The sequence below is a fragment of the Cervus elaphus genome, chromosome 33 (assembly GCF_910594005.1).
Source record: "Cervus elaphus chromosome 33, mCerEla1.1, whole genome shotgun sequence".
Taxonomy (NCBI): Eukaryota; Metazoa; Chordata; class Mammalia; order Artiodactyla; family Cervidae; genus Cervus; species Cervus elaphus.
The window spans coordinates 2,622,742-2,648,237 of NC_057847.1; the positions used below are offsets into that span (position 1 = coordinate 2,622,742).

The 25,496-nt window shown below is 41.2% G+C and overlaps 1 protein-coding gene across 5 annotated transcripts in view; it reads right to left on the minus strand.

The window, feature by feature from the left end:
• The window catches only part of HERC2 (HECT and RLD domain containing E3 ubiquitin protein ligase 2), a 239,225-nt gene that overhangs the window by 38,953 nt on the left and 174,776 nt on the right, over positions 1-25,496 (minus strand). For all 5 annotated transcript variants that reach the window (XM_043894731.1, XM_043894732.1, XM_043894733.1 and 2 more), the window contains 6 exons: positions 18,575-18,746; positions 16,963-17,152; positions 16,263-16,403; positions 10,049-10,240; positions 7,216-7,369; positions 1,012-1,119 (listed from right to left, as the gene is read on the minus strand). In XM_043894731.1, coding sequence (XP_043750666.1) covers positions 1,012-1,119; positions 7,216-7,369; positions 10,049-10,240; positions 16,263-16,403; positions 16,963-17,152; positions 18,575-18,746 — 957 coding nt within the window. The remainder of the gene's footprint in view (positions 1-1,011; positions 1,120-7,215; positions 7,370-10,048; positions 10,241-16,262; positions 16,404-16,962; positions 17,153-18,574; positions 18,747-25,496) is intronic.

Genomic DNA, 25,496 nt, shown 5'->3' on the forward strand with positions numbered 1-25,496 from the left:
GAGCAGCCCCGCCAGAGCCTGGGGTGCCCTGGAGAGGAGCTGGGGGACAAGCTTATGGTGTGCCACCCCAACCGAGCTTCCTCTTAGAGGAGTCATCAGCCAGCAGGGTGGGGGTAGCCTGGAAGGGGCCCTGTTGGAAGCAGAGAAGCTGAAGACATCTCAGAATACCACTGCATACTACAGTGACATCTGCCGAGCTGCCAGGAAAAAAAATCCATGCTCATCTGTGATACCACTTCATCCAAAGTAATGTCTTGTGAGTAATTCTACTGGTACACAGCCAGGCCCATCATTTATATTTGGTCTGTGGCTGCCTTTGCTACAAAGGCAGAGGGGAGTAGTTATGTTAGGAAACATTTGTTGACCCTGGCTCCAGATGAAGAATAAAGATATCTGAAGAGATCTGCACACACAGACACATATACACCTGTACCGATGATTCTAAAAAAGCCAGTGAAGGGCATTTAACAAGCCCCTAGACAGCGTGATTCGCTCTTGTTCAATCTCATGGAGCACATCAGAGCAGAGAGAGACCCAAAGGAGAAAACCTCCCACCTACTCCAGTACTGTCCACCACGTGCACACGACACTTACTCCGTGTGGAGCCTAACTCCTCACAGCAATCAACTAAAAAATAAAACCTTTAAGAAGCCTTGTAGTATGTCCATCTTTACCGTGCATCAGTCTGACACTCCCAAATGCCTTACAGCACCATCTCCACTGTCTAGGTGAGACTGGGCCCCCCCCAGACAACCAGTGCCCCCAACAAGGACCGGCAGTCACACTGGACACCAGTAATCCCACCCACCAGTGGGGAGGCACATGCATCACTTGAATAAATCATCTTACTGAAAGCACAGGGGAAAACAGATACAACCTACTGTACTTTGCAGTTAGGTCACGTATCGTCCTCTCCTGCAGACGCATGTCAGAACGCAGCAGCAGTGCTCTATTTAGCGGTTCTGTTAGCTAACGGTCCTGTTCTACAGAAGCAGGCTCAGCCCCTCCTACCTGACCGCACGGAGACGACCCTGCTGACGCCGTCCATGACTGTGAGAGGGTCATGGCGCCTCTCGGTGGAGCACTGCCGGTCAAACTCCACCCGGAGCCCTTCTGCACCTGGGGGACAGGCAAGCAGAGACAGAGTGACACTCCCGATCGACACTCCACAGACGGGGCCACAATCATACACACAGAGGCAGGGAGTCCACAGTGATGTGCAGCAAAGTCAGGAGGAACTAACCTCAAAAAATAAGGACTCCTTGCACTCCAACTCTGCCTCCCACAAAGCATTTCACCCGTGATGGAAACAACACAATTCACTCTCACTCGGCCAACTGGTTTTGTGGTCTCACTTCTGGGAAAATTTTCATGCTACAGCCCTAACCAGGAGACCAAGCTTTATTATCCTGCCCCCCACATTTTAAAAGCCATATAAAATCATGTCCACCAAGAATCTAGCATCAGATCTAGAGTCTTCTCTGGGACAAATTAGCTTAGAAAAGAATCAGGGAAGGGTATGACTTGGGTTATGGTGGAGGGAAAAAGTTGGCAAAACAACTATAAAACCACTCAAAATAGTGAGAAACAATGATTTCAGGGCTCTTCAAATCAATTCAAGGCAAACAACGAACCGAGAAGAGTTCATTCACGGAAAAACTACCCAACTCAGGTAGGAACAGTGACAGCCTATGTGTTCTCGCCTGGGGTTGCCCTGTGCGGCTGCAGCTCAACTTTCCCAAGAAGGGACTCTGTCTCCAGCGACCTCGTGCTAACTGGTGCAGAGCAGGGGCAGCGCCTGGGCAGAGATCCTAAAAGTCAGAGAGTAGGGAGCGTAACTGAGGACATACAGAAAAGCTTGCATCTTTGCTGGCTCAAGAATGTGGTGTGGCTAGGGGGTGCCAGACATGAGAACTAGCCAGAAATCTAACAAGAAGATTCTGGAAGTCAGAGAACAAAGAAGGACTCAATGAGAACATCATGCAGTCCTGGGTGACTCGAGGCACATGTCCTCAAGAAAACGGAGAGCTGGGTGTGCGTGTGCATGTGCGTGTGTGTGCGCACACACGCACGCACACGCACACACACACAGGAAAACTGCCAAAACACTGACTTCCATGCCCTCCCTTGCTTCCATCCACAGAGATCCATCCACAGATGGGGAAATGAGCAGGCTAAATCAAGCAGATATGCAACAAACCCTAGAAGTCAGGCTAGAAAACAAAAATAAAAATAAAAAAGTAACCTGGGATATCAGTGGATATGTGACACAGGGGAGAGATTTTAGAGAGTAACTCCAGGCATCTTACAAAAGAAACACACAAAAAAACCATAGAAATCCAGCAACAATTACAAATCTTTTTTAAAAACTCAGAATCCAAGTGACACAACAGAATCTAAAATGTCCAAGTTTTCAACAAAACATAATGAGATATGCAAAAACACTGAAAAATGTGAGCCATACTCGCAAAGAAAATCAGACAACAGAAACTGACCCTAATGGGCCAGATGCTGAACTGAGTAGGCAATGACTTCAAAACTATAATAAATATGTTCAAAGAATTCAAGAAAACAGTGAAAACATGATAACAATGACTCTGGGTCCTTAGACCTTTTTGTATAGTTCTTCTGTGTATTCTTGCTGTCTCCTGTTAATCTCTTCTGCCTCTTTTAGGTCTGAACAAAGCCCCAAAACACATGACAGAAAAATAAATATAAATGAAAAAAAGCAGGCAAATCCTGCTTTTTTTTTTTACAACTGGGGATTTCAAAATTTAGCCTTCAACAACTGACAGAACAAAGAGACAGAAAAATCTGTAAAGATACAGAAGACTTCAACAAGCCCACCCACAATCTTCAACTCTTATGCACCTCTTTATCTGACTGTTCACCTGTATTCTTTGTCATGTCCTTTATAAAAACTCCATGGGGCCACAGAGAGTCAGACATGACTGAGCGACTGAGCTGAACGGAACTGACAACAAACTAATGAACCTAAGTAAATGTTTCTGTGAGTTCTGTGAGCTGCTGTAGCAAATCAACTGAACTTCAGGAGGCGGCTGTGGAAACCTCTGATTTACAGAAAGTCAGCAGGCAGCATAGGTCAGAATTTGGCATTCTGACTGGCATCTGAAGTGGGTGCAGTCTTGGTGGGACTTAAGCCATTAACCCAGTGTCAGGATTGAGTTAAACTGCAGGACACCAGCTGATTTTGCACAGCTTCATGATGTGTGGAAACCCTCACATGTCTGACGTCAGAAGTAGAGTGCTGTAGCAGTGAGAATGGAGGAGATACAAGTGAGGGAGTTTTCATTTTTATTTTTGCTTTTTAAATTTTATACAGAAGACATATTCTGTAAATATGTTTTCATATTTATGGAAGAAGAATACCTACCCTACAAAAACTCTTTCAGAGAGTAGAGGAGAAGGGAACATGCTGCAACTCAATCTGTAAAGCCAGTATTACTCTAATATCAAAATGAGATAAAGATATTACAAGAAAGGAAAGCTACATAAATAAATTTTGAAGTTTTTAATAAAAAAATAAAAAGAAAGGAAAGCCACAAGCTGACACTATTCATGAAAATAGGTTAAAAAATCCTTAACAAAACATTAGCAAGCCAAATCCAGCAACATATACTATAGATTATACATTGTGGACAATTATGATTTGTCTAGAAATGCAATACAAGTTTGATATCCAGAAACTGATTCACATAACATGCCATACTAATAAAGGATTAATACAGAAAACAGTATGTCAATACACAGAAAAATCATTTGACAAAATCCAACACTCTCTTATGATAAAATTTCCCCCACAAACTAGGAAGAGAAAAGTTTCCTCAACCTGATAAAGGCATGTATGAAAAACCAACAGTTAACATACCAAATGCTAAGAGAATGATATGTATTCACTCTATGGAATAAGGTAAGGATTTCCACTCTCATGCCTTGTATATAACATTAACTGCAGCTAGTCCCTGTTCTAGCATAAGACAGAAACAGGCTGTGTACGTTAAATGCCACCAAGCGTAACTGGTTTGAAGAAGAAAGTCTGAAACAACACTTGGGAAAGGCTGTTCCAGCACATGGTAGCAAGGAAAGGATTCGCTCCATGGGGAGACGCGGCCAGAAATCCGTAGCTAGCTGCCTACGAGAGCACTGCTCCAGGCCGATGGCCTACCCCCGAAACACACCGAGGGGCCCCCATGAAAAAGGCCGTGGACGGGCCAGGAGAGACAGGCAAAGAGGAAGGGGATGCTGCTGCTTGAGAGGCAAACAAGGCTCACAGGAAGTCGCACAGCCTCCATCAAGGATCTGAGGCCTATTTTAAGGTTACAGGGGCGCACTGGCAGGTTTTAAGCAGAGTACCAGTATATTCTGACCCTCTTTAAGAGAATCTCTCTGGTTATCACGTAAGGAGTTGGTTCTGGGAGACACAGAAGGTGAGAAGTAAAAGCAGAACATCTATACTATACTGGTATATGAGTTAGTATAATAAACCAGGCGAAACTAGATGGTTAGGCCCAGAATGATTTGGAATGGTGATAAATGGCTGAATCTGAAATATATTTTTAAAGGAGAAATGTTAGGACTTGCTGGCAGACTGGATATCAAGGAAGAGAGAAACAGAAAAGAGGAAGAGGTATACTAGACTTTGTCTTAGGTAACTTCTGAGTGGAATTATCTTTTGCTTAATTTCTACTATGAGAGACTAAGAGTTTAAAGTTAAAGAAGCTTTTGTGAATCCCATCTCATTCTAAAAGTTTAAGAAAACTAATTTCACATAAAAATGATCAGGATAAAAGTATCGAGGTCAAATACAATATAAAGTTATTACTACAAAAGAGAGAATAAGAATAGAATAACATTTTCCTATAAACAATGAAGGCAAGCCAGAAAGATGTGCCCACAAAACACATGAAAAATATAAATTATTTCAAACCAAGCTAAAAGAAATTAGGAAAATGATACATGATATGAAAGAACAATGTAAATAAGAATTAGGACAAAACACTAAATGATAAAGTTTAGTAAAGAATTTTTTTAAATTCAGAAATGAAAATTAAATTAGAAAGAACATGGGGCAAATAAACACAACAGATATGCTTTGAGACAAACAGGAGAAAAGGAAGTAGCCAACAATGCCTCTAAAAGGCATCCAACACAAGACAACAATCACATATCCATGAAAAAGAAAATTGAAACAAGGCTGCAAACAAATACCACAAACTGTAATGCCAAAAAAACTGTCTTAAAAGACAAGACTTGAAATTACTGAACATTTTAAAGGGGCACCAACCCTTATCTGAGAATGTCACTTATAACAACAAACTTTCACAGGAGGAAAATATGGTATTCAATAAAACTAACTTTCAAATGTGGGCAACCAACTCTTAGAACAAGTTGACTCATGTCAGGACTATCACCCTCTGAGCCTTGCTGAGGAACTGACAAGAGAGTGAGCTTCAGACAATCATTGTAAGGAAGGAGACAACTAGAACTAAATGAAGATTAACAGGAAGAAAGCAGAGTATGCAATAGCTGTTATGCTCTGGGATTTATAGTATGACCAATCTATTCAAATTGCAACAATGAAGAGAGCAAGAAACCAAGAAAAATTTTGTTAACTATTTTCAGTAACGATACACCTATCTGGTAGTGTTAGACTGGTACCCTGAGTCTTTGTGCCTGTGATGTGGGATAAAGTAAATAAGTGATTATGAGATATTCTATCATTCCTCTGTCTTAGAACCAGGATTTTGGGGGAGAAAAGAAACACAGATGTAACAGAAGAGGTTAAGTACAAATAGAAACATGTAGTTCTGAATTTGGATCTATCATATCATTATGAACTCAAAAGAAAGTCGGTCAGTCGTCAGTCAGTTTGACTGTCCGCTCATTTACCCTGTCTCTATCCACTGAAAAAGTCTAGAAACAACAACAGCCCAGTGATCTAAAATGCCATCTCCACTAAAAGACACCAGGGTAGATTCCAGGTGGAGAGGAGAAACGACGTGATGAGCCTAAAGCATCCCGTCTTATCAGACTACAAGGAAGTAACCACTGGACTGGAATCAGTGCCAAGAGCCAAACGCAACAAGGAGCTCAAGGTCTGGAGATGCGCTAGTTTGAGCTTCAACGGGACAATAGTCATAATGGATAAAAGCCCATCATACATGTTTAAGTCCATGGGTTCATGATGTAAAAGAAAAAACAGGTAATTTTCTGACTAACTCGTGTTAAGGATTTGGTGCTTCCCCATCTGTCAGTCTGGGTTCAGTCTCTGGTCAGGAAACTAAGACCCCACAAGCTGTGAGGAGGCACAGCCAAAAAAACCCCAAAATAACTGGTCACCTTCAAAGGATGATGTGTTCATTCTCGTGAAAATGTAAAAAGAAGAAAAGAATCAAGCTTTTATCCTGCCTTTCTTATACAAACAGTACTCCTGGGGAACCAACCAAAGGATCAGGGAAAATGTCCCTATATAAAGTAATCTAGCTAATAAATGGGAAAGAAATGAAATAATTAGAATAGCACCATTTTGCAACCACCAGTGGATTTAATGGCCTCAGGCAGTGAGCATCAGTAGCTGCTACCATCACAAAAGGAGAGACAAGTGGATACTAGACGCTTCCAGGCGCTGGATCACGAACACTAACAGTCCTGTCAGAGGGTCCGGTGGAACCAATCAGGCCGATGAATCAGGGGTCATCGGGTGGCAAGACAGGACTGAGCAACAGGTTAAAGTGCAGCCGGGATGAATTGTTGAAAAAAACAGGAAGAAGCTACAGGTTAAAAGAGACTTAAAAGATGGAAACTGTTTAATCAAGAGAGTTATGAGAATGCACACGTGGGTAACAGAAACTGCCCAGAAATACAAGCCGGCACCGTGTCACATCAGAGGGGGCGACACAAGGAAGGCTTCTGGGAACAGGCAGAGGATTACTCCTAGATCTGAGTTTCGGCAGCTAAGGCATCCACCTCATAAGCATTAAGCTAAACATTCACTTTGCATAGTTTCCTGTATCATGTTTTGGGTAACTGAGGTTTCTAGAAAAGGTGGGAAAAGTGACTCTAAAGCAATTCTGTTGCTTTTTTTTAATGTAAAACAAGGACGGCTGCTTCAACTGATGCAATGGCAGAAATGAAGCCGTTCCACAGGCAGCTTTTGTATGACGCCGTCTGCTCCCTGGGGCCAGCCCTCAGTACCTGGGATCTTCACTGTGCCGCTGGACGACGTGTCGTCGGTGTAGGGATGGCTACTCTCCACCACCACAGGCTGCGAGGACAGGCGGCCACTCTGTGAGTCTGTGGCCACATCCTCCAACTCGGTGACGCAGAGCTCCAACAACATATCTGCCACCTGTGGGGGAAGCAGGGGACAAAGCAGGAAGACATCAGGATGCCTGCCCGGTTCAGTTCTTTCCACAGGGACGGGGGCATGGAGAGCTTGCGAGTTTGAGAAATCTAGTTTAAGTCAGGGCTCAGTCTCCTCACTGATAAAATCATGATAGCAGAGTTGGCAGGGGTGCTGAGAAGCTTGGAGGGATCTATGTACAAGGAATAAGGAAGCAGCTGACATACATGCCAAATGATGAAACGAAATGCCCGTCATCTCAACACTTTCTCTTCACATCAAGATAAGGTTATGTCCTAGTGAGGAAAGTCTGCCCAGGAACAAAACTTTCAAGCAAGGAGCAGAAGGTGATAAAAATGACCAAGATCCTAGAAGGCATGGGGTCAAGCAAGAGGAATAGGAATGGAGAGGGATGACCCAGCTGTTGAGGCTGAACAGGGGTAGACAGCATCTGAAATGAGAGACCCGGGGTGTCTCCTGACCCAAGACGTTTAGGGCCAGCCCCCATACCATACTCGCCCAACAATCCATAATGCTCAGACTTCATTTTAAAATTTTAGTGAGTCACACCATTTAAATGGCCAGTACTGGTGATTATATTTTGATTGCTATTTTAAAAACAAACAATACATTGTTACAGTAATAATACATTAACTTCCAAAGTTTTTAAATTTAGAAAAACGTAATGAAACCATTCTCTATTCTTCCAGAAATGATTATTTTAATCTATTTTCCTTGTATTTAGATAATAAAGATTATCTTAGTAAGAAGTTTCATTAATGACAAACTATACTCATTGCCATAATTTAGGTTTTATAATTATGAATGCAAAAGTTTCTCTTGTTTAAAGAGTCTCAAATACTAGATCAGGATGGGACATAAGAGTAGCACCTGCCACTGGCCAGGAAAGTTGGAAGAAAGTCCCCATCTCTGTTTCTGTCTCCCCTTGAGTTTGAAATGTTGATGTCACCTAACTCCTAATGCACAGCCCAGCAGGGGTGTTCTGGGCTTTAACACTTTCTTCTGCAAAGACAGCCAGGACCCCAAGAGAGGCAAATAAACTCTGAGAAGAGGGTGACAGAGGGGTCACAGGTGTGGCTCTGCCCTCAGAGATCACGATCATTTCTCCCATCCACCAGAAACCTGAGTGTCCTTGAGGGAGTAACGACCACTGTGAGCTTCAGCTTTCTTATCTGTAAACAAAGGGAAAGCCTGTGCTCTGTACTCAGCGAATGCACCAAGAACCAGGCCTGGAAGATATGTATACAACAAATCCTAGGTATTATTACTTTAAATCCACGTTCTCATTCCATCCTTTCCTCTCACAAATGCAATACACTTGTAAAAACATTAATATTTTGCTTATGGAAATTCACCTTGATTTAATCTCTCAGAATTATGCCAAGTAACTTGCCTTGAAAAACTACGAAGTAGGAAATCTATAACTTTTCAGTTCTTCCTGAATCTGATTAAGAACTAACAAGCCCCTAAAATATCTACCAAATCATTTATTATGATTTCAAGAACACTCAAGCATTCCTAAGTACATTACGGTCTTGGTGGTGGGGACAAGGAAATCGAGCACATGTGATGCAGCTGCAGGGGGCGTGTGGCCGCAGACCCCCCGACACGGCCGGTGCTGAGGCAGAGCAGGGCTGCGCATAAGCGGCAAGGGGCCTTAAGGAAGCCCGGGGCTTCAGAACTGATGGGTTCTACTTCTAAGGTGCACTCATGACACTGACTTGGTACCCGACATCAGCCACATGCGGGTGTTCAAACTTAAAGTGAAATACAATGAAAACGTCAGTGCCGCAGGGACACTAGCTACATTTCAAGAGCTCAAGGGCCGTCCGTGGCTACAGTCAGCACACTGGGTGGCTCAGGTACAGATCACCAGGGCAGAGAGTCCTACCGAGCCCAGTGCTACCGAACACTGAAACCTACTTTAAATAGTCAAGAGTTAAAAACACGGTGATATTAAAGCATAAAAACTAGAATAATGGAACCAAAAAAAGTCTATAAAGGACCCAAATAAGTACAGAAGTTTACAATACAATAAGTGTGGCCTTCAAGTCACTGGGAAGAAGATGGATTCAGTCAATAAATTGTGTTGCTGCAACATGTTTGCCGTCTAGGAAAAAGTAAAGCTGAATCCCTACTTTATCCCCTATATCAAGATAAATTCCAGATGGTTCAAAAAGGTAAACATAATAACAAATGAAGCTCAGCTTGGTACTCTGTGGTGACCCAGAGAGGTGGGATGAGGCGGTGGGAGGGAAGCTCAAGAGGGAGGGGATACATAATCTATATATATATACATATGGCTGATTCATGATGTTGGTATAACAAAAGTAATACGACATTGTAAAGCAATTATATTCCAGTAAGAAAGTAACAAATGAAAACAAAGATGAATCAAGGAAGCCTGAGAGGCTTCTTACACAATGTCATGCTCATTCCATGTTTACAATGTAGTACAAAATCCAGAAGCCATAAATGAGAAGGCTCGGCAGATCTGACTTTGCAAAAGCTAGAAATTTCTAAATTCTAAAATACTAAGACAATGTTAAAAGGCAAACTGAGGAGCACGTCAGCAGATGGCAGAGAAGGGACTCGTTTTCGCCAGAAGCCCTTCAAGCACAGGACGGCAGCAGACCTCCGGCCCAGCCGCCCCCTGCAGCTCACCTGCGGGTAGGCAGTGCCCATGCCAGACAGCACAGCTGAAAGCACGTCGCGGCCCTTGTCCCCCGCCCGGCCACACACAGACAGCTTGAGCAGGTCCACCATGACACGTGTGTCGTCCACCACCAGCAAACTGGTGAACTCATCCAAGGGCTGAAGTTCTGCGCCTGACGCTTTATTCTGGCTTTCAACATCCTAAAAAAGTTCAACAATTAAAATGAGGAATCATACAGTAACAGACAAACAGTCAAGAACTCAAAGGATACATGATTGCCAGTGATGAGCAAGGAAATTTCTGAGGTATTTAAAACCATGAAATACTAGAATAAGAAGTAACAGGCCCCTAAATCTACACCACCATGTACCAAGCTTTCAAAATCAATCAACTATTTTACAAATTATCAACAGCAGCTGTCAAAAGGAATGCCTAGACTGTAACGAAATGACAATTTATACTGTGACCAGCTTCATATATTAGGTGTGTTTCAAGGGGAGACTTCAAATGAAATCTCACCATGTAAAATCTACCACCACAGGATATGTTTGGGATCTTCTGTCAACTGCATTTGTACACTGTACTTTTACATCTGTTGCCTAGATCCTCTCCATAATTCTTTCTCAGAGTTTTACTTAATGGACTTACTGACATATGAACATTGCTCATAATCTCTTATTCCTTAGGTACTGTTAAGAAGAAAACAGTCTTCTCAGTACTCCCCTGTTACTTCTCATTCACAATATGTCAGTTAAAACAAACCACACCTGTGATTATTTACCTCTTTCCACATCAGCAGAAAAAGGAATTGCTTGTTTGCCTGGGACAGCATCACTGACCCGTCACAATCCCACGTCACGAGGGTTTCCTGCCCAGGACAGTCACCCCACAGCCTCTGCCACCACAAAGGAGCCTCGTGAAGGCTGGCAGTGGGTCTGGCTTACGGAAGGTAACAGGGAGATCTGACAGCTTCTGAGCTCAGAGGGAGTGGGTATCAGGGACCTGAGCCCTTCCTGCTTCCTAGGCAGAGGCCAGCTCTCCAGGGAAAAGAACAAGATGCCACAAGTATCTCTTCTCTGCTCTCTTGCTTTCTGGATCTCAGTGAAATCACTGTCAGTGGTTTTCAGAAACAGAAATAAGCCAGGGAAAGCACAAGCCCCACTTAGTAATCTTAAGGGGAATGTGATCCCAACATTGTGTAGACTCCATCAGTGCTCAGGTTGGCCCTGGAAACCACAGCTCTGAGGCAGGAGCATGGCTTCTCCCTGAAAAGAAACAGACCCTGCTCCCACCTTCAAGTGAAGACACAGGGAATCAGCAAGTGAAGTGCATCAGAAACGAAGACACTCCAGAATCTCATTCACTGAAGACCAGCAAAAACATTCGGTGGAATATATTAGTCATATATAACATCTTTGGTCTTATTTGAAACAATACCAAACATTTCTTGGTGGGGTTATTTAAAAAAAAAAAAATAGAGAACAAATCCAAAGGAATAGCTGAAAAATAAAATCACTAGCTGCATAACCTTGCTGTTGTTTAGTCACTAAGTCATGTCTGACTCTTTTGCGACCCCATGGACTGTATAGCCTGACAAGCTCCTCTGTCCATGGGATTTCCCAGGCAAGCATACTGGAGTGGGTTGCCATGTCGTCTTCCAGGGAATCTTCCCAAACCCAGGGATCAAACACGCATCTCGTATCTCCTGCATTAGCAGGCAGATTCTTGACCACTGTGCCCAAAACTAACATGAAAATTACTTTCCTGTTATTAATGAAACAAACAAAATTGAAATGATAGTAATTTCAGGCTATAATCTGGATGATGCCTATGCCTCATAAATAAATTGGTAAGAAAATTATACCATCTTTCTTCTACCTAAAAGAAAAAATTTTGCATAATTCAGATTAATTTCTACATTAAGACCTCACCTTAGGAGATTGCCAAATATCACAAGTGGAGTCCAGACATCTAATTTACAAATATCAATTTTCTTATTACTACAGGTTATGAATATTTTCCATAGCATATATTTTTGTCACTAGTAACAGCACAAAAAATGAAGAGTTCTAAATGTAATTGAAAATAATATGCTTGTTCACAAGGTGAATATGGTGGCCAGGGAGACCATGTGAGCAGGATGAGATGGCCTGGGATAAGGAGCACTTGAGTAGGCTTGGGAGGACATCCACATCGCAGGGGGGAGAGGCCGCAATGTGACAGAGCCAAGCCAAGTGGAAGGTATTCCTGCTTTGGGCCAGCTGGCACTGGGGACAGGGGTGGGTCAAGCAGGATGAGAGGTCATCCCTGCACAGGCAGCCTGGTTCTGAGTGCCAGAAGCTGTGCAGGGGAAGGAGGGATCCACGTGGGCGAGGAGAGGCAGCCAAACACGAAGGCGGCTGCCCGAGGGAAGTTACCAAACTGTCAATAGAGGAGCCAGAGTCCCCACTTCCAGAGAAGAGCATGATCAGCACAGAAAAGGAAGAAACTGGAATGAATCCTGTGCAGTTATTAGTACTGACTGGTTTTCAAAACATGTAGGTATATGCCAAAATAAATATTAACATGCATAACTTATTGAAAGCATATAAGCACACGTATTTTCTAGTTCTGCCCAGTAAGAAAGGAGATGAATTACACTTCCCGCCACAGAAAAAAAAAGATATTTCAGATCTTGGCTTTGAAATACCATGCTGCAAGAAAAAGAACCACGAGTTTTTGGAGAAATATGATTTCTGTACTGCAGCATAAAACATCCTGATGAACCTAGAATTCTGTGTTGTACAGGAAACAACAAAATAAAAGAATAATGGGAACATGTTCGAAGAGAGAAAATTCTACCAAATATTTAAAGAACTGACACCAATCTTTCACAAACTCTTCCAACAAACAGAAGAGGAACACAACCTAACTCATCTAGGAGGCCAGTATTACGCTTTAATGCAAGTTAGGAGAAGATATAGTACAAAAATCCTTAACAAAATAGCAAAGCAATCCAATAGGCAAGTTAGGCCCTGGAGTACAAAAAGGGTAACAGAGTTTCACCAAGAGAATGTACTGGTCATAGCAAACACCCTCTTCCAACACCAGAGCTGACTCTACACATGGACATCACCAGACAGTCAATACGGAAATCAGACTGACACCACCATTTGGCTGCATTCTTTGCAGCCAAAGATGGAGAAGCTCTATACAGTCACCAAAAACAAGACTAGGAGCTGACTGTGGCTCAGATCATGAAGAAAGTAGAGAAAACCACTAGACCATTCAGGTAAGAACCAAATCAAATCCCTTATGATTAAACAGTGGAAGTGACAAATAGATTCAAGGGATTAGATATGATAGACAGACTGCCTGATGAACTATGGACGGAAGTTTATAACACTGTACAGAAAGCCATGATCAAAACCATCCACAAGAAAAAGAAATGTAAAAAGGCAAAATGGTGTCTGAGGAAGCTTTACAAATAGCTGATAAAAGAAGAGAAGTGAAAGGCAAAGGAGAAAAAAAAAAAGATACACCCATCTGAATGCAGAGTTCCAAAGAACAGCAAAGAGAGATAAGAAAGTCTTCCTCAGTGATCAAAGAAATGGAGGAAAACAATAAAACGGGAAAGATTAGAGATCTCTTCAAGAAAATCAGAGATACCAAGGGAACGTTTCAGGCAAAGATGGGCTCAATAAAGGAAAGTAACAGTACAGATCTAACAGAAGCAGAAGCTATTAAGATGAAGTGGCAAGAATACACAGAAGAACTATACAAAAAGATCTTAATGACCCAGATAACCACGACGGTGTTATCACTCACCTAGAGCCAGACATCATGGAGTGAGAACCCAAGTGGGCCTGAGGAAGCATCACTACAAACAAAGCTAGTGGAGGTGATGGAATTCCAGCTGAGCTAGTTCAAATCCTAAAAGATGATACTGTTAAAGTGCTGCACTCAATATGCCAGCAAATGTGGAAAACTCAGCAGTGGTCAAGACTAGGAAAGGTCAGTTTTCAGTCCAATCCCAAAGAAAGGCAATGCCAAATAATGTTCAAACTACTGCACAACTGCACTCACCTCACATGCTAGCAAAGTAATGCTCAATATTCTCTAAGCTAGGCTTCAACAGTACATGAACTGAGAACTTCAAGATGTACAAGCTGGATTTAGAAAAGGCAGAGGAAGCAGAGATCAAATTGCCACATCCTCTGAATCTTAGAATTGCAGAAAATCATCTGTTTCACTGACGACACTAAAGCCTTTGATGTGTGGATCACAAGAAACTGTGGAAAATTCTGAAAGAGATGGGAATACCAGACCACCTGACCTGCCTCCTGAGATATCTGTATGCAGGTCATCAAGCAACAGTTAGAACTGGACATGGAACAGCAGACTGGTTCTAAATTGGGAAGGGAGTATGTCAAGGCTGTATATTGTCACCTTGCTTATTTAACTTACATGCAGAGTACATCATGCAAAATGCTGGGCTAGATGAAGCACAAGCTGGAATCAAGATTGCCGGGAGAAATATCACTAACCTCAGATATGCAGATGACACCACCTTTATGGCAGAAAGCAAAGAGAAACTAAAGAGCCTCTTGATGAAAGTGAAAGGGGAGAGTGAAAAGGTTGACTTAAAGTTCAACATTCAAAAAATGAAGATCATGGCATCGGTCCCATCATTTCATGGCAAACAGATGGGAAACAATGGAAACTGTGAGAGACTTAATTTTTTTGGACTCCAAATCACCGCAGGTAGTGACTGCAGTCATGAAACTAAAAGACGCTTGCTTCTTGGAAAAAAGTCACAACCAACCTAGACAGCCTATTAAAAAGCAGAGACGTTACTTTGCCAACAAAGGTCCACCTAGTCAAAGCTATGGTTTTTCCAGTAGTCACGTATAGATATGAGAGTTGCACCATAAAGAAAGCTGAGCACCAAAGAATTGATGCTTCTGAACTATGATGTTGGAGAAGACTCTTGAGAGTCCCTTGGACTGCAAAGAGATTCAATCCTAAAAGAAACCAGTCCTGAATATTCATTGGAAGGACTGATGCTGAAGCTGAAGCTCCAATACTCTGGCCACCTGATGCAAAGAACTGACTCATTGTTAAAGACCCTGATACTGGAAAGATTGAAGGCAGGAGGAGAAGGGGACGACAGAGGATGAGATGGTTGAATGGTATCACCAACTCAGTGGACGTGAGTTTGAGCAAGCTCCGCATATTGGTAATGGCCAGGGAAGCCTAGAGTCCTGCAGCCCATGCGGTTGCAAAGAGTCAGACAGACCTGAGGGACTGAACTAAACTGACTGTGCTAGAAAGTAAAGTGCTCAAAGAAATATGGGGACACATCAGAAAGACAAGCTAGATGGAAAGGCCTACGAAAGGCCAAGTCTGGGACAATTTGGGCATCAAATGATGATACCAATACATGTCATTATTTGAGTAAAATAGAATTCCATGAATATATACCGACAAAAAGATGAGATGAAAGGGAAAGTTCTTCCCTACTGAAGAATAGCAACAATGGTATTCCAAAAGGAATGATGAAATCTGAAAGATCACCATTTGACAATTATCACAGTAGTAATGGACCCAGCTGGAATTATCAAGATACTAAAAACTGGCAGATTAAAACACAATGAGGGATAAGGTAGTAACATAGTCTCAAAGTAAATTATCTCCCCATGAATATCTACAAACATGCTTTTCTTAAATTTATTAACTTCCAATGGAGAAATCTTGCAGACAAATTTAACAAAGTAATAAGAATTAATATCACCTGTAACGCAGCAAATCAACAATGCACACACCTCAACAGAATGCACTGAAAAGAACTCTGCATCATTCCTGCGGCATTTCTTATAAAAAGAGGAACTTAAGGATGGTTCCATATTGAAGACAAAAAGAGGTAACCCTCACCCCTGGACAGGTTCTAGACCTGTAATGAGCAAAATCTGAGTCGGTCTCTGGGGCAGAACATAGTCCCTGATCAATGGCAGGATTGATCCTGCCTGATAATCAGGAAGCACACTCTGAAGCTTTAAGGAGGGTTGGGATTAAGCCATGCAGCTCTCCCACCAACAGTTCAGAAACACTAACTATTGGAGAATCTAGGTAGATAGTACAAAGGAGTTATACCATGTTCTGTTTCTAGGAAATATTTATGCAATTTGTGTGTACATTTAAGATTATTTCAAAGTAAACCATTAAAGAAGAAAACCCCTTGACCTCTTTGGTTTTGGTCATGGTTTCTGCAATGATGCTGGCAGCTCCTGGGTCATCTGTTACTGGGATAAACGGCCGAGAAGAAGCTGAGCAAGCAGATGGGGTCACTGCAGAAGGGGTCACAGCATCCTCAGAAGAGATAATCTAGTTTGAAAATGAGGAAGAAAAAGGACAAACTTGGCAACGTGGCACACTTCCCATCTGACTCCAAAAGGCTTACTTACCCGTTAGGTCATCTGGAATATGCCAGATTTTACAGAGATAACAAGACATTTATACTACCAGCTACCACCTCCACTACAATCTGGGACAGCTCCGCAAAGTTAAGCATATTCATGTTCCCAGGAAAACCTATTAATGTTCACAAGCAATCACATGAAAACAACTAAAATGAGCTCACATCTCTCCAAGCTGGGCTTTTCCCCAAATTAAATTACAAAAACCTTTAGTTTTCAGAGCGTTCAAGTTTCAGAATTACGAACAACTGTGTGGTGCACTTAGCAACTTTTTAAAAGAATATTCCCATCTACACACTAAGAGGATCCTTTTAAATAGAATACTAATTCAAGTCAAAAATCATAGTAGTAGACACAAAAACATTCTGAATTAAGTGAAAGAATGACTTACACTTTATAAGACACAAATGAGCTACCTTTCACTTCCTGATCAAACACTGCTTTACTGCTTTACCGTTTATTTTTACCTCTCCTCTCTTTTCTTGCCATGGATTTGGACTCAGTCTGTCTTCAATATCAACAGCCAGCACACACTCCTCTCCATTCATGGGACTGGCCATGGCAGATACGTCAGAAGGGGGTGCCGAGGAGGAGAAGGAAGGACACTCCACCGGGGCAACCATGCCGGCCGGCATCAGGGCCCCAACCACGGTGTCTCTGTCAGGAGGGAAAGTCAGGCCTGTGGTGAACTGCATCTACCTCTGCAGGATGGCAGAGTCAGGGGGCAGGGCAACTGTTTACTGAAGGATTCCCTCATTATTATAGGATAACTATAAAAAAAGAGTTTTAGAAAAATATTGAATGTTATTACTAGGTATCTGTTGCCTAAAATATTTACTCCTGATCTTATTTACTGAACGACCATAGTGATAACAGGTGAAAAACTGCCAGCATAAAAATCAGACCAGAATAAGCCTCTGGATTTCTCTGAGAAACCACCTTGGTTGTTAAGAGTCTAAGGATAATTTGGGGTTGTGTTGTTAGGTCACCAAGTCACATCCAACTCTTTGCGACCCCATGAACTGCAGGCACGCCAGGCTTCCCTGTCCCTCACCATCTCCCTGAGTTTGCCCAAGGTCATGTCCACTGAGTCAGTGATGCCATCCAACCATCTCATCCTCTGTTGCCCTCTTCTCCTTCTGCCTTCAAGCTTTCCCAGCATCAGAGTCTTTTCCAGCTATTCACATTAGATGGCCAAAGTATTAGAGCTTCAGCATTAGTCCTTCCAATGATTATTCAGAACTTATCTGCTTTAGATTAACTGGTTTGATCTCCTTGCTCTCCAAGGGGTTCTCAAGAGTCGTCACCAGCACCACAGTTTGAAAGCATCAATTCTTCAGCGCTCTGCCTTCTTTATGGTCCAGCTCTCACATCTGTACATAACTACTGGTAAGACTTTGATTATAGCCTTGACTATATGGACTTTGTTGGCAAAGTGATGTCTTTGTTTTTTAATACACTGTCTAGGTTTGCCACGCCTTTCCTGCCAAGAAGCAATCATCTTCTAACTTCATGGCTGCAGTCACCATCCTAGTGATTTTGTGTTTATTGCAAGCCAGATACCAAAGGTGCCTCACACAAAGCAGCGAAGACTAAATGGCCTCTCAACAACTAAGTTAGCCTTTAGTCTAAATTAGTGTCCCTAAGTATTTATTTCTATTCATCACGTACATAACCACAATACAACGACTGATGGGCCATTCATTTAGTATGCATGAAAATAGCAGCAAAATGGAGGAAAAGACAGCACTATCAAATCTCTGCCTTATCAGGAGTGAAGGAGATGACAACTGTCCTAAATATTACTATATATAAGCATCAACTAATTCTTCCCCCCAAAACAGGTCTAAAGCTTATTGGCCATAAAGAAAAATGACAATGTTTTTCAACTTGATTTTCTAATTCATATTTAAACCTCCATTAAAGAAAAGCATAAAGATACCATCATTCACTATCAAAGGGTGTATGACCTAAAACTCATAGTATTTAAAAACAGTAACAAACATCCTCCATCAAAAAATGAAAAAAACCTAAAGTTTACATAATTGTGGGATTTCAAAAGCTAGCAAACAAGCCTACCTGGCATACATGATTTGCAAGGCTGTAAGTATATGAGATAAGGCCTGTTGTTTGGCCAGATTTCCATCTAATGATAGGAGAATCTTGGCAAGAGAAGGGCGGTTTGGTTTAGAATTATTTGCACCATTGATTTTATTACTGGCAGGAGAAGAATCAGCATCAGAAGGCACACCTGGAAAAGTAAAATAAAACTGGGTTCAATTTTTAAGATCAGAGTTTGCTCTATTTCTATAATTTGACCTTTCCATTTCATTTCAAAGCACACTGCAATCTGCATTTTGCTATTTCACAGATTAAATATCAGTCTCACTAATAATCTTGCAGTTTTAAAAACAAACATCTTTGTTTCTCTAAAGAAGTTACTTTCATGGAAGGTTCACTATAACTACAAAAATATGTAAATGCTTTTGCAAAATGCACTTACAACAATTTATGTTATACATATATAAGCCATGAAAATACTCTGATAACTATCTATATTTACTTATTGATGAAATGTAAAACAAAACAAAAATCCAAAACAATGGTGAGAAGCCAGTACGTTCACCATATACAGTGTTAGACACAAGTTCCAGCTCACTGCCCTGAGAGTTCCCAGGCCTCAGGACAGGGACAGAACCAGAAGGAGCCCAGTGGTCTCTCTGAGAAGAGGAGGTCGGGCTCTGCGCCAGGGAGTCCACTGTGGCCAAAGTTCACAGGACAGGATGAGAGAGGGAAAAGTCGCACAGAGAGTGCCCTGGAGACAGGCAGGCATTCTCACTCATCCAGATAAGATGCCTACAAAAATGGGCCTGACCCAGAGACACAGAAATAACTTGTATGAAAGGGCTAGGAGAACTCAGAGGTCCCAGCTACTGCCTGTTCCCATCAGCTAGAGAGAAGACCTCATAATGCACAAGGCACTGAGTAAAATACCCCAGTGGCAGGGAATTATTAGTCCCTGAATAATATCAGCTCTGAATCCACTCAACAAATCCAAGAAAAAGACCCAAAGGGATCAAACTGTTTTGAGAGTAATTTAACTGCATGTAAGCTCAAGATTCATTACACACACAAAAATCTCCAGCAACATTCAGGGTAAAACTCACAATGTATGGCAACCAACTAACAGTTACCATGCTGGAAGAAAGGCAGGAAAACACCACTCAACTCAGAAATAGGAAGAAAAAGCAACTGATCTAAACAATCCAGAATTGACAGAGATATTACCATCAGCAGATAAGTTAAGATGAAACACTTATTGTATCTGTATTCCATATGTTCAAAAGAGAATCAGAGACATGAAAGATAAAAAAAACACTCAAATAAAATTTCTAGAGAAGTAGCTAGGATGTCTGAGATTTAAATAGCTTGGTAACATTGACAGCATAAGAAAATGAAGCAAAGATGAGCGCATATGAAGATAACAGCAACAGAATCTATTCATGTGAAACACAGAAAAAACAGTTTAAAAATGAACAAGGTCATTTATCTGTGGAACAACTTGAGGAGTCCTAATATACATGGAACTAGACTTCCCAAAGGTACAGGAAAAAAATTTTTTTGAACAACAGTGACTGACAATTTTACAAAATGGAAGAAAACTTAAAACCCAAAGATCTAAGAAGCACAATGAACCAGAAGTACTTGAACCATGAAAATAAAAACCAGAGAAATAAAAAGAAAATCCTAAAAGCAGTCTTAGATAAAAGACATGCTATGTACAGAAGAACAAAAATGACAGCAAATTCTCGATGAAAACAATGTCAACGTAAAATTTTACAGTCAGCTAAAATATGTTGCAAACATGAAGTAAAATAATTACTAGTTTAGCCATAAGAAGCTGAAAGGAAGAATCGCAGATCTGAGCTGACAAGACATAAAAAAGGAATTCCTTCAAGCAGAAGAAAAATGATTCGAGATGGAAAATGGATCTCCACAAAGAAATGAGGAACACTGGAAAGAGTAACTATGTGAGTAAATATAGATATTCTTCTCTTATTATTTAACTCATTTAAATAGATAACCTGATGTTTAGAAAAATTAAACTGTAACATTTACAACATACAAAGAAGCGCATAACAGAAACAGCACTATGGCTGGGAGGGAAGAAACGGAGCTATATTACCGTATGATTCATATACTATACATGAGACAGTGTAGTATCACCTGAAGGTGGTGGGTTTAGTCGCTAAGTTGAGTCCAACTCTTTGCGACCCCACGGACTGTAGCCTGCCAGGTTCCTCTGTCCATGGGATTCTTCAGGCAAGAATACTGGAGTGGGTTGCTATTTCCTTCTCCAGGGGATCTTTCCCACCCAGCAATCAAACCTGAGTCTCCTGCATTGCAGGCAGATTCTTTACCGACTGACCTATGAGGGAATCAGCTAAAGGCAGACTATGATACATTAAAGGTGCATAATTCCTAAAACAACCACTAAAATGACACAGAAAGTTAGAGCTCAAAGAAAACAAAGGAGAAAATACAACATCAAAAAGAACAATTAATTCAAAGAAAGGCAGAAAAAGAGCAGAAAAAACAATAAACAGCTAGGACTAATACAATACAAAACAAATAGCAGGATACTGATTGAAAACAAATACATTCATAATCACATTAAGTGGGAGTGAAGTAAACACCCCAATTAGAGAGTCCCAGAGAAAAAATTAAAAAGCCAAATCCAACTATATGTTGCCTACCAGGAAGTTTTTTTAGTAGGTTAAAAGTAAAAAGAATGGAAAAAATATACCATAGTTTGTCATGTACCCATATTCTTATCAGTCAAACTTGATTTCAAAGCAAATAGATAAGAGGATAATCTGTCATAATGGTGTCAGTGTCAGTTACTCAAGGAGAGTAAATGTCTACACTAGAAAAGTAGGAAGACCCTCAGCCAATGACCTAAGCTTCTTAGAAGAAACGAATGAAGATTAAAGATCAGTGAAACAGAAAACAGAAAAACAATGAAGAAAAATCAAGGAAACCATAAGCTTGTTCTTTGAAAAAACTCAATAAAACTGATGAAACTATAGAAAAACTGGGAAGAGAAGATACAATTACCAATATAAGGAATGAGTAATAACACCACTATAGAGTCTACAAAGATTAACAGAAAAATAAGCAAACACTGAGACCAAGTTTATGCCAATAAGTCAAACTTCCATCAAAGACACAAATCTTAGCTAAAAAAGAAACAGCTAACCCTAAATATTAAAGGAACTAAACTTGTGGTTTAAAAACACTACACAAAAGAAACTCCAGGCCCAGATTGCTTCATTGATGAATTCTATTGAAATAATACCAAATTTACCCAAAAAGGAAAATTAAAGAGAAGGAAACACCACTTCATTCTGTGAGGCCAGACAGACAGAGACATTAACAGAAAACTACAGACATGAACAGGGAGGTGAAAGTTCTTAACTGGCTTTTTTTTTTTTTTAAGGAACTAGAACACAAAAAGGTACAAAAAGAATAATCCATATGTCAAAAATAAAGCTGAAAAATATATAAAACTGGGCTGTCATGGTGGGCTGACCACAGAAGACCACTGGCCTTGTGAGACCGGCTTATATTTAAGAGTCCACATGAGAAGCTAGAATATTGTATACAAAGATTCTTGGATGTTCTTGGATGACTCCCTAAAAATGCACCATATATAAGGTATATAGTACAGGCTACAAATGAGAAGCTGGGTACAGTTAAAACAGAACGAGAGGTTATAAAATTAGAAGAGCAACCTCAGGGTGGTCAAATAGAAGAGGTGGTTTTTTAGGCTGAAAATGAATTAAGTCTGTGAGAAGAATGGTGGAGTGGAAAACCTGGGAGTCCTCAGTGGAAGAGCCTCCTGCCAACCAATGGAAATGGGTAATATAAACATTAAGTGACTAGTGTCTTCATGGGAAACTATATAACTAAAAATACTTTTATATTAAAAATATTTTCATATTCATCATATGATCAAAAAAACTGATAGAGAACACATTTAGGAGACTTAACAAAATGGATGATTATGGTACCAGGGGCTTGTGAATCAATTTTTGATTTATACAGCAGCTACTCAAATTACTGAAGAAGCTGAAGTTGAATGGTTCTATGAAGACCTACAAGACCTTCTAGAACTAACACCCAAAAAAGATGTCCTTTTCATTATAGGGGACTGGAATGCAAAAGTAGGAAGTCAAGAAACACCTGGGGTAACAGGCAAATTTGGCCTTGGAGGACAGAATGAAGCAGGGCAAAGGCTAATAACAGTTTTGCCAAGAGAATGCACTGGTCATAGCAAACACCCTCTTCCAACAACACAAGAGAAGACTCTACACGTGGACATCACCAGATGGCCAATGCCAAAATCAGATTGATTATATCCGTTGCAGCCAAAGATGGAGAAGCTCTATACAGTCAGCAAAAACAAGACCAGGAGCTGACTATGGCTCAGATCATGAACTCCTTATTGCCAAATTCAGACTTAAACTGAAGAAAGTGGGGAAAACCACTAAACAATTCAGGTATGACCTAAATCAAATCCCTGATGATAATACAATGGAAGTGAGAAATAGATTACAATGGAAGTGAGAAATAGATTTAAAGGACTAGATCTGATAGAGAGCCTGATGAACTATGGATGGAGGTTTGTGACACTGTACAGGAGACAGGGATCAAGACCATCCTCAAGAAAAAGAAATGCAAAAAAGCAAAATGACTGTCTGAGAAGGCCTTACAACAGCTGTGAAAAGAAGAGAAGTGAAAAGCAAAGGAGAAAAGGAAAGAAATACCCATTTGAATGCAGACTTTCAAAGGATAACAAGGAGAGATAAGAAAGCCTTCCTCAGTGATCAATACAAAGAAATAGAGGAAAACAATACAATGGGAAAGACTAGAGATCTCGTCAAGAAAACTGGAGATACCAAGGGAACAGTTCATGCAAAGATGGGCTCAATAAAGGACAGAAATGGTATGGACCTGAAAGAAGCAGAAGATATTAAGAAGAGGTGGCAAAAATACACCTAAGAACTGTACAAAAAAGATCTTCATGACCCAGATAATCAAGATGGTGTGATCACTCAGATCCAGACATCCTGGAATGTGAAGTCAGGTAGGCCTTAGGAAGCATCACTACAAACAAAGCTAGTGGAGGTGATGGAATCCCAGTTGAGCTATTTCAAATCCTGAAAGATGATGCTGTGAAAGTGCTGCACTCAATATGCCAGCAAATTTGGAAAACTCAGCAGTGGCCACAGGACTGGAAAAGGTCAGTTTTCATTCCAGTCCCAAAGAAAGGCAATCCCAAAGAATGCTCAAACTACTGCACAATTACACTCATCTAACATGCTAGTAAAGTAATGCTCAAAATTCTCCAAGCCAGGCTTCAGCAATACGTGAACCATGAACTTCCAGATGTTCCAGCTGGTTTTAGAAAAGGCAGATGAACCAGAGATCAAATTGCCAACATCTGCTGGATCATCGAAAAAGCAAGAGAGTTCCAGAAAAACATCTATTTCTGCTTTATTGGTCAGAGAAGGCAATGGCAACCCACTCCAATACTCTTGCCTGGAAAATCCCATGGACAGAGGAGCCTGGTAGGCTGCAGTCCATTGGGTCGTGAAGAGTCAGACACGACTGAGCAACTTCACTTTCACTTTTCACTTTCCTTCATTGGAGAAGGAAATGGCAACCCACTCCGGTGTTCTTGCCTGGAGAACCAGGCCTGGAGGACCAGGCAGAGCCTGGTGGGCTGCCGTCTATGGTGTCGCACAGAGTCGGACACAATTAAAGCAACTTAGTAGTAGCAGCTGCTTTATGCCAAAGCCTTCAACTGTGTGGATCACAATAAACTGTGGAAAATTCTAAAAGAGATGGGAATACCAGACCACCTGACCTGCCTCTTGAGAAACCTGTATGCAGGTCAGGAAGCAACAGTTAGAACTGGACATGGAACAACAGACTGCTTCTAAATAGGAAAAGAAGTACGTCAGGGCTGTATATTGTCACCCTGCTTATTTAACTTATATGCAGAATACATCATGAGAAACACTGGGCTGGATGAAGCCCAAGCTGGAATCAAGATTGCCGGGAGAAATATCAATAACCTCAGATATGCAGATAACTCCACCTTTATGGCAGAAAGTGAAGAAGAGCTAAAGATCCTCTTGATGAAAGTGAAAGAGGAGACTGAAAATGTTGGCTTAAAGCTCAACATTCAGAAAACTAAGATCATGGCATCCGGTCCCATCACTTCATGGCAAATAGATGGGGAAACAGTGGAAACAGTGTCAGACTTTATTTTGGGGGGCTCCAAAATCACTGCAGATGGTGATTGCAGCCATGAAATTAAAAGACACTTACTCCTTGGAAGGAAAGTTATGACCAACCTAGACAGCATATTATAAAGCAGACATTACTTTACCAACAAAGGTCCGTCTAGTCAAGGCTATGGTTTTTCCAGTGGTCATGTATGGATGTGAGAGTTGGACTCTAAAGAAAGCTGAGCACCGAAGAATTGATGCTTTTGAACTGTGGTGTTGGAGAAGACTCTCGAGAGTCTCTTGGACTGCAAGGAGATCCTAAAGGAAATCAGTCCTGGGTGTTCATTGGAAGGACTGATGTTGAAGCTGAAACTCCAATACTTTGGCCACTTGATGCGAAGAGCTGACTCATTGGAAAAGACCCTGATGCTGGGAAAGATCAAGGGCAGGAGGAGAAGGGGATGACAGAGGATGAGATGGCTGAATCACCAACTCAATGGACATGGGTTTGGGTAGGCTCCGGGAGTTGGTGATGGACAGGGAGGCCTGGTGTGCTGCAGTTCATGGGATCACAAAGAATCAGACACAACTAAGCGACTGAACTGAACTAAACTGATTCAAATTACTTCAAAAATGATATATTTTTTTTAAAACAGAGAGATTGTGGCAAGATTTGAAAGTTAACTGAAAAAATTCCATAG